Source organism: Talpa europaea (assembly GCF_964194135.1).
Source record: "Talpa europaea genome assembly, chromosome: 14".
Lineage (NCBI taxonomy): Eukaryota > Metazoa > Chordata > Mammalia > Eulipotyphla > Talpidae > Talpa > Talpa europaea.
The window spans coordinates 39,723,451-39,740,794 of record NC_140082.1 but is presented as its reverse complement, the minus strand read 5'-3'; the positions used below and the strand labels follow the sequence as shown (position 1 = coordinate 39,740,794).

General features: G+C 33.2%; 1 protein-coding gene across 10 annotated transcripts in view; it reads left to right on the top strand.

Annotated features, from left to right (window-relative positions):
- The window catches only part of ZMYND11 (zinc finger MYND-type containing 11), a gene marked incomplete at both ends in the record, with an annotated part of 68,133 nt that overhangs the window by 15,016 nt on the left and 35,773 nt on the right, over positions 1-17,344 (top strand). For all 10 annotated transcript variants that reach the window (XM_084253798.1, XM_084253790.1, XM_084253797.1 and 7 more), the window contains one exon: positions 11,679-11,838. In XM_084253798.1, the coding sequence (XP_084109924.1) occupies positions 11,679-11,838 (160 nt within the window). The remainder of the gene's footprint in view (positions 1-11,678; positions 11,839-17,344) is intronic.

Here is a 17,344-nt window from a genome sequence, read left to right as displayed (position 1 = left end):
GCTATGTATACGTCATATATGTGTGTCTCATGGTATATTTTATTAGAACTTGTTCTAAAAATATTTGTAGTACAATGAGGAAAAGATGTAAGTAGATTAAGACAATATATATTAGAAGGGTTCAGAAGATAAGGAAAAGAGAAATTAAGTTTAGAATGTAGAGCCAGGAATAAAGCTAACATAAGAAAGTTTTCTATAGAACTTGCTAAGAATAGGTGACAAATCTGAGTTTTAGTTTCTGGTAGCTAATACAAAGGGGAATCCTCAACATTTTAGTATTGTTCTTGAGTGAATCAATTGCTAAGGTGAACAATAGTTATTTCTAATAGTAGTAAAACCTGGAAGAAATTTGTTTCTAGGTTTTAATAAAATTTGCGATTATATATTGGTTGCAAAATTTATGTCAGTTGGCAGAGGCTAATCTTGTGACAAGTAGTTGGTGAAGATCTGAGAGGTACTTTTAGGTAATTTATTGTTATATAAAAGAGTATGCCATAATGGTACTCTATTTGTGCTCCCTCCTTCCAATATTTAAATTTCAGATATGAAATAACTACATTATTCTCAAACCTATAGTGATTTTTGCGTCATTACACATATATGCATTTTCATGAATTGTGTCATTAGTGTTACCAACTGGTGAGTAATGGTTTTTGAAGTTACTAAAATTTTGGTATAGGCCTAATTTAATAATGTGGAAAAAATAAAGCTGTAAAATGCATTCATCATTATTAAAATTGAGACTGAACTAAAAATACTTCTCTTTTTATAAAGTGGAACTAATGTTAACAATAAAATAGTGTATTTGTCAAAAGCTAAGGTAATAATTTATAGTGTATCATTTGGGGTAATCAAAACAGAGCAATTTTTGAAACAAAAAATATTCTTAATGCCTTAACTCTCAATCAAAGAAATAACAGAGAGGGTTTTTTGTCGTTGTGAATTAATTTCCCCAAATCTTCAGTTTATTTATATTTAGTCATTTTTAATTTTAACAAATGAGGGAAAATAATACTTAGGAGTTAATGGTTAAAAAGGAATTATGAAAGGGGGATAGTAAATAAATAAATTTTACCTCTTTTTATTGACTTTTTCCTAAATTACCTCTGTGCACAGGTCTGTGATGAATATTGTTCTGTGTCTAGGACCTGCAGAACAAATAGGCACTTTTATATTGCATGTTCTTACAACCCCCTCTATGCCTGTTTTCATTTTGTACTCATGTAAGAAGGGAATCAGGGAGGCTGAAGAAGAGAGGGTAGGATGTACATGCACGCACACCCACATACCCACTCCCCCCAGAGGCTCTAAGATAGTACTGCCTTCCTCTAGAATTTGTGTTTGCTTCTAGTAGGAGTATCACTTATTTCAAATCACCTTAAGCAAATCAGAACTGGATCTGGATTTAGTGCTTGATGGGCCAGACTCTTTTCTAGCTTTGCCGGCCCACACAGTTCCTCAGCATCACCACCCACAGCTCCCTCTCCTGGTGACTGAACTATACAGTTTTTGGCTCCTTGGCCCCATGAGGTTGTCTAAAACTGCTTGGTTTCTGAGACTCCCAGTTGCCTCTTTCAGAATTTGCAGATGCTTCTAAATTAAATGAATTGTTTCTCAGTATTTTATTTAGTGTCTCTCAATAGAAGGGTTGATCTGAACAACCCAATCAACTGTTACTGGTAGCTGAACTCTGGGTGTGTATAAAATCATATATGTGTATATATATTATATATGTATAAATTTTCTCATGTGTTTTAATCTTTAATATACTGTTAGCATCTTATGCCATTTTTTTTAAATGTTTAATTTTATTAACTGAGTTGTATACTCAGATATATAATTGGGTAGATATATAACTTTATTTTTTTTTTAATTTTTTTTTTTAAGATTTATTTATTTTTACAAGCACTGGGTACAGTCAGAAGCGCGGGAGGGTGAGAGAATTCACCAGAGCCAGAGCGGAGAGCAGAACAGGCAGAAGGACCGAAGTACACTGCTGGAGGGAGCAGCGGGCGGCGGGAGAGGTCTGCGCGGCAGGGGCTGGGGATCCAACCGGCGCTGCAGAGGCTGCGGGCAGTTTCGCAGCCCAGCGCTCAACCACTGCGCCACCGGGGAGGCTACAACTTACTTTATATCCAAATTAATTTCTCTATTATGGATATTTAGAGACTTTTTTCTCTAAAATTTCATGGTGTGAGGAACATTTTTCTCCATAATCTTCTCTCAGATTATTTCCATAGAAGTAGAATTATTGAATCAAAAAATGATAGCATCACCTGTAAGTTGATATATAATCCTAGAGTGCTTTCTACAAGGTACTTTCAGCAACATTGTGTTGAGAATGGCTCTCTTAATGCATCTTGACCAACACTAAGAATAATTTTAAATGTCTTGCTCACGTGACATGTGAGGTAGTTTTCTCATTGTTCTAGTTTTACATTTTAAGAATATAAGATCTTTGTCATATTTGTGACAAATGCTCTTCTATTTTATTGTTTGATTTTAATTTGCATACTGAAGATTAGTAATAATTGCTCCCGAGGCTAGGTTAAAATGTTTGTGATGTTTATGTCATGGAGAAATCCCACATTTCTTTATCTAGTCATCTATTTTAGATCATCTGTTATTTCCATAGCTTTTATACACAGTTAAGTTCCTCAACATCAGAGGTTAGGTGAATATTGACCTAATTTTTTTGTAATTATTTTCTTATACCACTGTTAATTTTTGGACAGTATTTGATTTCTCCCCTCAGGTGAAGTCCTTGTAGTTCTCTCACCATGATAGCACCTGTGATTCATCTCCACCATCCCTTTTGCTCTCCCCTCCCCTGTTTTGCCCTCACTCTCCTGCTGTATGTCTCAGATCTATGGTCTAGCTTGCAAGGTTTGTCTTTTTCCTGACCCTTTGTTCAATTTCTTTATATTCTGCACATAACTAAATTCCTTGAATTTTATGATTTCTGATACTTTTGGTTTAATCTTTTTTCAGCCTCTGAGCCAGTTTAGCAGTGCCAGTTGGGATGCTATTAGATACTGAATTTAGAGGGCAGTACTGACTTTATCTGATGATCCATAGTGCATACTTTAAATAAGTTTGTTATGTTTTCATCAAAATGAAGGCCTTTAACTTTCATGATAAAGTGAGTTGTTTATGAGGGACACATGACATTATAGATACCCTTATAATTTTTAATTAAAAGAAAGCACATAGGTGGTGTTTGTACCAGTTCATTCTTCCACAGGGAATGATCATATTTATACTGTTTTCATTCATGCAACCATCTCCCACTATATCCATTTCAAACAAGTGACACAAGTTTTTGAAACAGAATCATTATTAGAAAGGTTAAAGATAGTAATTACTTTTTGGAAACTATGATGTATAAGGTTTCTTTCTTTTGTAAAAATGTAAAATCAGCAATGGTTTAATGTTAGCAACTGTATTCTTTGTGTTAGAACTTGAGGATTAGCTCAGGAGATACGAAACAGCTTAGGGTTTTGCAGTCTGTTGTTTGATATACTAGAGTCAGTACTCAGCAACAGTTAAAAGTGTCACTCTAATAGAAGACAGTGAAAATTAAAAAGTTATGGGAAAATTTCAGAGACATTGAATATAGCGTTTAAATGTTAGGACTATACTATTTTAAGATTTATGCTAAGTGAAATTAAAAGAGGATGCTAGATGACCACTGTAGTACTTTTCAAATTCAATCAATTTTACTTTTTAAGAAAAATAGGTGAGAATCACTATTTTTTAAAGGATTAAAAAAAGGACGAAAAGTGAGAAATTCCCCAAGTTGAAGTATTATTTCATGAACTTCTGTTTGTTGGCACTTGCCACATTATTGGTGACTTCTGTCACCGTTACACATTGCTCATACAAGTTTTAGATTTATTGGATAGTGCACCACAAAAAGAAAGTTTTAGGGGTCTCCCTGGTGGCGCAGGCGGGGTGGGTGCAGTGCTATGGAGCTGTCCTCAGACTATGCAGCGCGGGTTCGATCCTGGCCAGCCGGGGAGATACCCACATGGCACGGCAGACCTCTTCCGTCTCGCCTGCTGCTCCCCTCAGCAGTGTATTTCAGTGTATCTGTCTGTTCTGATCCCTGCTCTGTCTCTGGTGAATCCTCTCACCCTCCCGCATGTCTGGCCTGTACCCCTGTTCTTGTATGCATTAATAAATAAATCTTAAAAAAACAAAGTTTTAGCACATCAATTGTGTTGATAGGTAGGTGTTTATCCTTTGGTCATACTTCATATATTTTGAATTCATTGTTTCATTTTTTTAATTTTCTTACGTACTTTGCAGTATTAATTTTAAGTGTTCAAATCTGTCTTTTCCTTTGTCATTTCTTCCATTGTTTTAATTAATAGTGGCCCCCGAAATAGCTGATAATACTTTTTAAAAATGTATTATAAATACATAAAATAAGGATTATTTTTATTTTACATTTACATATTTAAGTGATTCAAAATTTAAGATGTAGATCTGAATTTATTTTTATCCAGATTGCCATCTATTCCATTATCACCAGACAAATATTGTTATATTTTTCCTTCTCTGGTAATGCTTCCTTTTAACACTTAGGTTTTTGTGTATTTGTAACTATTTCTAGATACTCTGATTTATGGGGGATTTTTTGTTTGAATTTTTGTGTCATACAAAAATTGTGTGACAGCTATAATGGCAGCTATAATGAAATTTCATACCCATTCCATTGTTGCCATTGCATTAATAGACTATAATAATTTCTGTTGGGCATTGTTAGTCACTACTTATCTTCATTAATAAAATATTTTTCATGATATCAGTTTAATACTTGAATTTTTTAAGCTCATAAAATCATGTATTGTGAGATCGTGATAGAAAATGAACATTTTAGGCTCACAAAATCACATATTGAGAGATATCAATAGGGGAAAAAAACCCCAGAAAAAACGAACATTGGTAGTATAAAGTACCATGTGTGAGACTGTGCAATGTTAGTTCAGAAATTAACAAGTGTGTCCCCGTAGACTTACTATGGTTGCCATGTCACAATATGTGCAAATATATTATCATTTGCTTATACACCTGAAACTAACATATGATGTTATATGCCAGTTTTATCTATTGTTTTAAAAAGTATTTTCAAAAATTAAGAAATTTTGGTAATTGTTCTACTATGTGAGATGCCAGCATTGGGAGAAGTTAGGTAAAAGGTATATAGGCACTATACTGTTGCAACTCTTCTGCCACTTTAGAATTAATTGAAAATAAAAGATTTGAAAAGATCACATTGAAATTCTATAGTATCATTTACATACTCAATAAGCACTTGTTGAGCAACAATTTTATGCTAGGCTCCAATTTGTATGGCACCTGCTTTTTCTGGCTGTGCCTACTAACAGGCCTGCAAGTAAATTGAGAGATCTAAGGCCTTAAAGGAAAGTAAATAGTACCTATATGAGTAAGGTTAACCTGTTAACAACTTTTAAAATGAATGAATTGTGTTCTTAGCCTTTTAACAAAACACCTCTTAATAAGTACTAAATCACTTATTTTTTAATTCTAACTTGCCTAAACTTTCATCAGAAAACAAAAGACCTCAACTCGGAGCTTTTACATTCCCAGGCTGTAAGCTGTAATAGGGACAAAGCACTTTTTACGTTGCTGATTCGCATGTTCCAGTGATACTTATTCCTTCATCTACATTTTTTCTGAGCATCCTCTTCCTGAGTCTCCCCTGCTCTTCCTTCCTTGTCCACATCTTTTGTAGTCCCTGAAGGTCAAATGTCAAGAACAAATAGCTTTAACTGATTTCAGTTCTTTTGAACTAAGGAACTTCAGCCCACATATTATCACTAAAGAAAGTACAACTCTTCTTGTATTGTGCCTTCACTCTTATGTATGGTGAAATTTAGTGAGTTAAAATATATCAAGGAATAAATAATAAAATATGTCATTCTTGATTAAAAAAACAAAATAGCAAGCTGGGACTGGAAAGAAATTTCCTTAATAAAAGAAAAGATAGCTCCCAATATCTGGTAATAGACATCATATTTATATTTATACTTATCATTTTAATTGATTAAAAATACCTACCATTAACTTTTAGCAAGATTCATGTTGAAAGTTTAACTATTATAATAATCTGTTGCAGAATGTGAAACAAGGATACACCTACCATTGGTACCTAGAGTGTACATTGTACTAGAAGTCCTAGTCAGTTCAATAAGAAAAGACAAGTTCAATAAACGTATTTAAAAATAGCTTGAAAAATAAGAGAGTTGAACAAAATTTCTAAATATATATCAGCAATCATCAACCAGAGATACAAAATAAAATCCCTTCTGCCAAAAAAACCCCTAAAAACATGCAGTATCTAGGAAAAACCCAAAAGATATTTAAAAGCTTAATGGAGGAAAAAAATGATAAAACTTTGTTAGGGTCATAGAGGAAGATATAAACAAATGAACAGATATACCAAGTTAATATTTGGAATGGCTTCATACTGTAATAATATTCTCAAATTAATCAAAACTCTCAACTGTGTTTTTCATGGATTTTGGTAAATGTCTGAAACTAAAGATGTGTAAAGGACTAAGAGCCAAGATAAGTTTGAAAAGGCAAGAGGGGAAATGCCCAAGATTGGAAAGTTCACGTGAGAGAAAGGAACTTTCATATGTTGCTGGAGAGATGGTAAATGGTAGCCACTTTCTAAAATCAAAGTCTTTAGCTAATAGATGAATAAACAAAACTCAAATATCCTGTCTGCTGAGCCCCTCATTTCTACTCAGGGATAACCTCTTCTCTCAGTTCCTGGAATATACACTCTTACGTATATTCAGAGATATTTTAGAGAGATTGTACAATTTTATTGCATGATTTTTTTTAACATAAATATGTCTGCGAACTATTTCATCTTTTTTTTTAAAGATTTATTTATTTATGCATACAACAGCTGGGGTACAGGCCAGAGATGTTGGGGGGGTGAGAGGATCCATCAGAGACAAAGTGGGGAACAGAGCAGGCAGACTGACTGAAATACACTGCTGAGGAGAGCAGTGGGCGAGACAGGAGAGATCTGCTGCACCATGTGGGTTGCTCTTCTGGCCAGCCGGGGATCAAACTTGTGCTGTAGAGGCTGTGAATTGCTTCATAGTGTGGTGCTTAACCCCTTGCGCCACCAGGGAAGCCCAGAACTATGTCATCTTAATGTGTAGTACTGCTTCATTTCTTGTAGTGACTATAAATAAATGTTAGTGTCATTATTTTGAAATTAACCAGACTTCTAAAATGAGTCTAGTTATTCCTAATTTATTCTTTCTGTCAAAAATGTTGAAATGAATTTATTTCTGTGTGTGTGTGTGTGTAAACAGATATGTCTAAGTTTATCGGTAGGATGAATAGAAGTGAGATTATTGGCTCAAGGGTGGTTGCATTTTTGATAGCTATGGCCTCCATAGGAGTCGTGCTCATTTACATTTCACCAGTGCAGTGTGTCAGACATTTTGTCTTTATGAATCTAACATATATATAGTGTTACTTTTAGTTTTCTTGTTAATTGGGATTCTGTATTTGTTGGTGATATATGTGACTGAAGTTAAGTGTTTTGTTGTACATGTTGCAAATCTATTTTGCAGGTGATTGTTTGTATTTTAACTTTGCTAATTGTTTTTGTGTTTTTTTTTTTTACCATGTAGAAATTGCTGATTTTCTGCAAATTTTTCAGTATTTCTTATGAGTCTGGCTCTCCCACTTAGAGGGGTTTTTCTCTCTTTACTGTTTTCCTTTTAATAATTCTGTGGTTTGTTTTTCATATTTAAATCTGATCTACAGAATAGTAGTTCTGAATACAGAACAGTCATTTAGCCCTTTGTCTCAATGCCATGTGTTGATTAATCAGTCTTTCATCCACTAATTTGAAATACCAATTGATTCTAATAAAAATTCCCAAATGTATTTGGGTCTTTTTATGGACTCTGTTTTGTTCCATTAGTCTTCATGCATATTTTCATTCCTTGGCATATACTATTTTTCATATCCAATATTCTTAAAGAATTTTTCTGGGAAGTTCTTGTTTATTTATCTTCAGAACTTTAGAATCAACCATCTACTTTGTGGTGGTATTTAATTATCTTAAGGATAGTTTGAATTTAGTTGTCTTCCATCCAAATATCAGGAATGTCTTTCTATTTATTTATCTTCTTTTGTGTCAGTAGGATTTTAAGATAGATCTTGAGTCTCCCAAGTGGTGCAGCTGGTTGAGCACAGCGTTGCCAAGCTGTCTGCAGCTTATGCAGCGTGGGTTCGATTCCCGGCCAGCTAGGGAGATACCCACATGGTGTGGCACACCTCTCCTGCATCGCCTGCTGCTCCCCTCAGCAGGGTCTTTGGTCCGTCTGTCTGTTCTGCTCCCTGCTCTGTCTCTGGTGAATTCTCTCACCCTCCTGCACCTCTGGCCTGTACCTCAGTTCTTGTATAAATAAATCTTAAAAAAAAAAAAAATAGATCTTGTCATTTCTTTGTTACTAATTACATTATCTTTCTTATTCTATCATATGTGGGTTGGGTGTTATCTTATTTTACATCTCCTAGCTGGTTTTTTGATTTGTATATTATTATGCTATTAATTTTAGTATTTTGATTTGTACCTAAACACTTAATTGACTATTTGATTCTTTAAAATAACATAGAATTGATTATTTTGGCTTTTCTAGATATGTGACCTGCAAATAATGTTCTTTAAACTCCTTACCAACTTTTGCACCTCTCTTCTTTCTTTGGTTTAGCTATGTTAGTTATTACCTTTGGCAAAATGTTAAGCAAATCTTCAGCTATTCCTAGTCAGGTTAAGGAGATGTTTATTTACTCCTGGTTTTGTTAGGGACTGGATGTTGAATTTTATTAAATACCTTTTTAATGTGTTTAGAAATAGTTATGTTATCTCATTTTTGATCTATTAAAATGGGATCAGTTTCTAACTTCCTTAATATTAAATCTTAATAGAAATCCTAGAATTAAACATAGTGTTTCAGTATTCAAATGTACTAGAGTATTAGCATCTATTAATTATATTAATATTAAACATCAGACTTTATTAAAATATTTAGGATTTTTATTCCTATATTCCTATAGGACACTGATTTTCTTTTATTGTGCTATTTTTGGGTGGTTTTGTTACCATTCCTTGCTCTCCTTCTTTTTTGGAGTTACCTGTTCATTAAATTTGATAAAATACCTTGTGAATATGTCCGGAGTATTTTTAAGTATTCATTTTCCCTGGTCAAGTTTTGATCATTTATATTTTCCTAGAAAATCATACTTTTTCTTATATTTTTGTGCAGAAATGCACAAAAGACTTGCTTATGAGTTTTAATTTCCTTTTTACATATGGCTGTTTCTGTGGACATTTCTTGATGTGTTTGTGCTGTGTCTTCATTAGTTAACTATTTTATATATAAACACAAGAATATATATAAAATCATTAACATATATATACACATATTATTTTTCCCTAAGAGGAAGCTCTTGTATTAATATTTGCTCTACGATACTTGTTTATCAACTAGCACTGCTTTAGCTTTTACTGTTTTTAAATTTTTTTTTTTAAACATGATTTTTTTTTCTTTTTTTTTTTTTTTTATAGAGGCATGCTTTATTTATTTGTTTGCTGGTTTGTTTGTTTGTTTTGTTTATACATGCACTGGGTACAGTCAGAAGCGCGGGAGGGTGAGAGAATTCACCAGAGCCAGAGCGGGGAGCAGAGCAGGCAGAAGGACCGAAGTACACTGCTGAGGGGAGCAGCGGGCGGCAGGAGAGGTCTGCACGCCATGTGGGACCCTCCTCTGGTGGCCGGGGAGCAGCCGGGGATCGAACCGGCGCCGCAGAGGCCGCGCGCAGTTTCGCAACCCAGCGCTCAACCGCTGCGCCACCGGGGAGGCCCTGTTTTTAAATTTTTTGCAATTTTTAAGTGTTCTATTTGATTCAAAGGTGTTTTGGAAACCTTTTTGGTTCGATGGTGGTTTTGACCATTTTTCTGAGCATTTAGTTTTATTATTAATGCCTGGTTTAATTTCACTATAACTAGAAAACGTTATTTTTGCAATCTATTGAGGTCGGTTTTGTCATTGATTTATTTATGGTCAATTTTAATAAATGTTTTTTGAACTTATTGAATGGCATAAATTTTATTTCTAAATTAGTTCGTTTTCATCTTTACCTATGTCCTTTTTCCACATTCTAAAGTTCAGCTGATGTTTTTATTTGTGTTGGTCTTCATTTATCGAGATCTGTTATACATGTGGCTTGTGATGTTTTACCTTTTGATTATTAGTCACAAAGGTGACAGAATCAGTTATTTTGGGCTCACTTTCCCTTCTGCCACTTTGTTCTTCTAGCACAACTATTTTGTCAGGAACAACATTATGCTAATCATAATTGCCATACCTCCTTCTTCTTAGACCTTCATATAACTGCAGTGACAGAGAAAGTAGGCACAGGTTAAAAGTTATTTCCCAAGCAGAAAACAATTGTCTTCCACAAACTGAAAGCACAGAATGCTATCAGTCCTTTTCCTGGGGGTTGCTTACTAGTTTTCTTTGTCGAAATTCATTGTCTGCTCTTATAAGTTCTTCAATGATAAGTTTTTATATTTTCAAAAATTTTTAGATGTTTTTGATATTTAGATGACATATTAATTGGATATAAAATTCTTGTGTTATGCTTAATTTTCTCAAAGATTATTAGGCTTTGCACCCCTGTCTTCTCATATGGACTAGAGTTCTCTGGAGAGTCTGAGTCTATGCTGATTAGTTTCGTAATTTTCTTTTTTGTTTCTGGATGTCCAAAGAACTCTTTATGTCCAGTGATTTATTGGAGTTTGATTGCTGGGGCATAGAAAATGGCACAAATTAAATTGTATCTATAACATATTTCTTTTACTAACAAAAGATATAATGCAAGTATGCTGAAATATTAACATGACTATTATTACTCTCTCTGGTCCTGGGTAGGTTTGAAATAGTATTTATTTTTAATTAAAAATAATGCCATATAACTCAAAGTCAAGGAATGTATGTATGCTTTAGTGATCCAGGCTATAAAGCATATTTCATTGAAAATTACCTTTTTTTTTTTTTTGCCTTATTGATCACATCATTATTCTTGTTTTCTTTATATGTTGACAACCACTTGTAATTCCTATATTTTCCTTTGTGTCATTTTGTAAGTTTAAAAGTATTTTATAAAAGTATTATACTTTATAAAAGTATATAAAAGTATTATTAAAAGTATTTTATAGTCTAAAGTCCTGTGGCTGGAGATTAAAAAATTAGGAATGTAGCATCTACATAGTAGAGCCCACCAGAGGCTAGAAGTAAATATGATGTTTGACTAAAATATGCTAGTGATTTATATTTGCTGGCTTGGGAGTATTTCAGACAAATCTTCCTCTACATATATACAATAAATTAAGGTTTAAAAAACTATGATCATAGAGAGAGTTAAGTATTTAGTACTCTTTCTTTTCCCTCCTTCTCCCCTGACTCCTTTCCTTCATCCCTCACTCCTAACAGGACTCTCATATGTATAAGTCATAATAAAAGAGAAATTAATCACCTCTATTTTCTTATTTTTTCCATTTTTATTTTTTAATGCTAAAGGATTTTTAAATTTGTTTTTCCTGTGCCCAGGTACATGTCTCGAGTCCACGGTATGCATCCCAAAGAGACCACACGTCAGCTGAGTTTAGCTGTGAAAGATGGTCTTATTGTGGAAACTCTAACAGTGGGCTGCAAAGGTTCAAAAGCTGGTATTGAACAAGAAGGATATTGGTTGCCAGGAGATGAGATTGTAAGTATATTTTATTTGGTAAATTTGAAGATGCTGACTTTAAATTTTTGAACATTACTTAAATACAACCTAGAGACAGTCTCTTTGAGAAGTTTAGTAATATTTCATTTTAACATTTTATATAAGGACCTACATTGGTAGAATGGGTACTTTTCTCCCTGATTCCTTAAGGGAAAACTCACTTTTATAGAGTCTGTTGTTTTTGTCTAGTTTGCCTGGACTCTGAGAAATAAGAGTCCTTTTAATGTGTACACAATTAATGGTTTTCCTAAGTGTTTTCTTCAATAAATATTAGTAAAAAATACTTCCATGCAGGAACTGTTGCTGCTGTCTAGCGAGATGGAAACAAATGAGCTGTTTTAGGGAAACGTCTCATAGATGTTGAGTAATATCAGAGCCCAGATATGCTTCAGTAGGGATTTTGTTGATATAAGGTTCCAAATGTTAGACTCTCCTGGTCAGTGTCTTTGTTGACTAGTGACTAGCTGTTTTTGTGGCACTTAAATAGAGACTGCTGTTTGACTCCTACTTTGACTTCTGTTTTGACTCCTTTATCAAGTTATATTTCAGTCTGCTATTTCCTTTCAGTACATAATTTTATACTCAGGGACAAATATAGAAGTACTTTTTGAATGTAAAAGATGGTTTCTTGTGTAATACTTCTTTCTATCCTCTTTGCTTTTGACATTTCTAGTAACTTGATTAGAAAAGCCTTACTTATGCAGAGGAACATCATTTAAGATGTTGGATTTCAGATATACAGACATTAATTTTTTTAATGTCTGAAAAGAATGGACTTAGTAGTTAAGTATTCTAGAGTGTTTTATTGTGAGTTCTCTAAACTCTAATATAAAAATGATATCATATCTTAAAGAGTGGTTCTTTGTGGAAAAATATCTCCCCCAAACTTTGACTTGGCAGCAGTTGAGCCCGCAAACACACTCACCTGATTCAGTATCAAAAGCAGTAAACTAACATATTTTCTGTGGGGAGCTGACTCACAGCAGCAGTAAGTTACAAATTTAGACAGCTGATCTGTCTTAATACTGTTTTTTGTCAGTTTAATCTGTGCCTTCAAATGTTAAGGAAAGAAAATTTACATGTTCCACAAACAGAAAACATGCAAGAAAAAAGTACTTAATTTCACTGCTAACATTTGATTTATGCACTAGAAGTGTTCTTAAAGATTTCAGTGAAAACGTTTATGTTAGAGTAATTTTCCCCTTGACTTCATCACAACAAGGTAAAGCTTTGTTTTCAATGAAGAAACTTTGGGTCCTGGAGCATAGTTATACCATTGTTATCAAGTGGTATAAATCTATGTCAGACATTTAAAGGCGAGTAATTGATAGTTTATAGTCAATTTTATACCAAAATTATCCAGATAATAAAAAAAATTCTGATTTCCAAGCACTTTGAAACTTACAGATGGAGGAAACTTACTTAGGGAGGCTAAACTGTTCATTTCTGACATTTATATAGTAATTAGCTCATAGTAAGTATAACATGGTCTACAAGAATTTCAATTTGTGGATCATGTGTACATTTTTTTCTTAAGAGTGATTTCTCCTTTTTAGATTTGTGCTTTCTTATTTTTCAAGTTGAAGGTTTTTTTGTTCAGTTTAATTCAATAAACAGTGAGTGATTATATGTTCACTTTTATATTAGGCTCTGCATTCTATTTTTTAATTTTATATTTTTGCTGAATCTAGCATAATGATTTTAAAAAATTTTCCTGCTGAAATCTTATATATAAATCAACAACCAGTGTACATATTTTGTTAATTCTGGTTGGGTATTACTTATGAACATTTTTATAGTTAGTATGCCTGTCTGATATTGTTACAATTGAGGATAAAAAATTATGCCTAGTTTATAAAATACTTAAATATTAAGAGGTAAACCAGTGTTACCTCAATTTAAAAACCAATTCAGAGACAATGTAGTAAGTAGAAACAAGTAAGGTCTCATATGTGATAATGGATGGGGGTTTCAAGCCCACCTCAAGCATTTATTTAGTTATGTGACATTAAGGACATTTTGTCACCACTGATCTCCATTCCCGCTACACTGAGTATATTAACATTTCTCATTTGAATTTTCCACTGATGTTTTAAAGTTACCTTTATAAAGCATGCAACTTTACTCAAGGAAGCTTTTGGTCAGTGAGTAAATATACTTAACACAAGAAATACCTATATATTACACCAAAAGCACACAGGTCTCTTACTAAGCAAAAATTCTCATCAGGAGCTACTTGCAGCCTATACATACTCTGCTTTGCAACTTGTATCCTCACACGCAGATATTTGTAAAGAGGTTTTCCCTTAAGATACCACATCTATATTTAAGATGAAATTACTGGTTATGTATTTCATGATTGTGACACAGGTGTACCGCCTAACTGTCCATGGACTCTTTATGCTGAAATTTTTATGCTCTGAGAATAGACACATCATTGACATGTGCCTTACTTAGCATAGCAGAAGCATCTCAAACTGGTCAGCTCTGTGTATTTGTAGGGTTTGTATGGCCCATACAGGTGGGCCACTGTGTACGGGAGCCAGCTGTGATCGGTACTTAGGAAGTGCCATTATCTTCTCAGATATCAGATACTTGTGGAGTTTATTTAACAGTACTTTAGCATATGGCAGTAAAATGTCTTAGGAGGGACACTAATTTGCATAGCCCTGCTTGCTGGCATCTGAGCCTGGAACCCTCCTTTTTAGTTTCTTCACGTTGTATATAATGTGATGCTTCTAAAAACTCGAGTTTTATTTTATTTTTTAAATTTTTTAATTTAATTTTATATTTTTTACATTTTTCATTTTTGCACAATGTATACATTTTCATCTTGTAAAAACGAGTTTTTAAGTGGAAAGATGTATGTTATTCTTTATCTTGTTGACTTTCTGATTCATTGTCAAGAGAAGAACATGTCAAGTATGTTTATGTGGCCTTGGGGAGGAAAGGGCTAGGATGTTTTCATTATTTATTTTTAAGCCTTTAGTTGAAAATTACAAATGTTCTTCACTCAGGAAGGTCTATAATTTGAAAAATTGATAGTGCAACATTTCCTTCTATATCCTCTAAAAATAGTAGCTGTACATCAGAGCTAGGGAAAAATTGATTTCTTTTGATAATTCCCACAACTTATATCCTCTGAGATACTTTGAATTAGCAGAGAGATTGGACTTTGTTTTCATTTCCACAGTTACATTGAGAAAGAGAAGGTAAGCCACTGAACCATAGTGGAACAAAGAGTTTGCTGGTGTCAGTTTTTATTCCATATCTGCTACCTTTTTTCTGCTTATTTTTTTAAAGCTTGATATAGTTGAAAAATTTGCCTATCTTGAACATTATTTTTATTAAATCCAGTAATTGTGTAATAAAAACCTAATGCTGATATTGTGTTAGGATATCATTACATGTAATCTGTTTAAGAGGAAGCCTGTATGAGTCAACTGGCCTCCATTTTACTGAGATTCATTCTATTAGACTGTTAGGACACTTAGACATTGTGAGATGTTCATCTTAACCATCATTTGTGATGGTTAAGTGATAATTCATTTGGAGAAACTGTAATAAAACTAGGCAGTCTTCATCTTCATGGTGAAAATAGAATCCAAGTATGTAGGTTACTAAAAATGTTTACATAAAGTCAACAAGAAAAAGTATATGTATTAACCAGCTTTTAAAATAACTTTACTGACCCTGAGCAATACTCTTGTAAAATTTTCTATGACCATCTTAAACTTAAGATTTTGTATATCATTAACATCATATCATCTATATAATTCTTCTGGAGCTGTTCTGTAGCTTTTGAAATTACATTGGTAAAAGATCAGTGACCAGGGCACAGGATGAAACTTTGTAATATCTGGTTGACATTTTGTTATATCAAAGCTTTTTTTCTTTCTTTTTTTTTTTTTAGGGGAATATGACATGTTTTTATAGATTGCTTCATCATCTGCTTGGTCTAAAAAAATACACATTCATAGCTACTGTCAATCCATATTTCATCACAGTGAAATATGGATTTTATTCTGAATATTTGAGATACATATTTCTTGGGCAGAATTTTACCACTTGCTGGGCTGTTTGATATTTAATAACTCCCTTCATAATAAACAAATTTATATTTTATGAATTAAACTCCTTTACTCATACAATATTCACTGAAGATAGGAAGGTCTTATAAAAGTATCTAACTATAATGTTGCAGGGATAGTACCTTGAGTTACAGATCATTGGCTGGTAGATAAAGCATAGTCGAATATGTGTTTTGATATTGAAGCAGTTAATTATTTGATAACCTCCACTTTATTCATAATCCCCTGCACAAACTCATTAGGCTATTCTATCATTGGACAGATACTTTTGATCAGATATTAAATAATTGGGGCACCAGTATAGAAAGATGACTTCGAAATCTCAAAATACAATGTTTTTAGAAACTACAGTTTAACTCCTCTCTTCATTTACCTCCCTTTTCTGTATTCAGGGTTTCATTTCTTCTTTTAGAGTTCCTGCCAGTTCAAAAAAATGTATCAGATTAGGAAGCACAGCTTCTATTTTTAGTTAGAATCCTTCTACAGTTTGTTTTGTTATATATGATCTGGATTAAATGTAGACATGAACTCAGGTTGTGGCCTTGATGCCTTACTTCAGCTTGAGGACTTTCTTTGCAAATAATCCATTTTGTCCTCCTAATAGGGAAGACCTCAGGTTACTTTTAAAATAGGCTGAAGTGGAAAAGTAGAATTAATTCCATATTTTTTGCTAATTCTCATTTATTTAAGGTTTTAACATCTTTTAAGTAGTATAACTAATGAAAATACACATCTTGTGGCTTCTTGAGATTAACATAATGTATTGGAGATAAATGAATTTAGTTTTAATTTACAGAGGGACAAAATAGATTCTTCTCTCTTATCAGCTCCTCCTGATTCAAAATGATCAATTTAAAGAAGCTATGTTTTATGTAATTCTTAAAACTTAGCTAGGCTCACATCTTTTACATAAAGGGTAGGATTGGATTTATGGTATTACTCTTCAGAAATCATAGCATTAAACAAGCATGGCAAGAAGCGCTCCCTTGCTTTGTTCTTGAACAGAAATTAAGAGAGGCCTGTTGTATTCAAACAACTTAACTCTCCCAGCCCACTTCATAAATACAGGATAGTAAGAATTTTTTAAGTTTGCATCTTTGCATTTTTCTTGTATAACTAGTGATAAATTAATTCTGTATTTTGAATACTGTAAGTGCAAAACCCAGTAGATACTGTGGACTTTTTAGTGTGAACTCTATTTTACTATATTTATATTAATTAACTGCAGGATTTCATATTCTTCCAAATGTCCATTATCTGTCTCTGGTACAAAAATGTAAATCATCTGTTAAATAAAATATTAGCAATTATTAATTAATTAGAAACCAGCTATACTATGATTCTATGTGCAGTCAAACTGTAGTGTACTTATACTTAGAAAATATTCTTGCTTT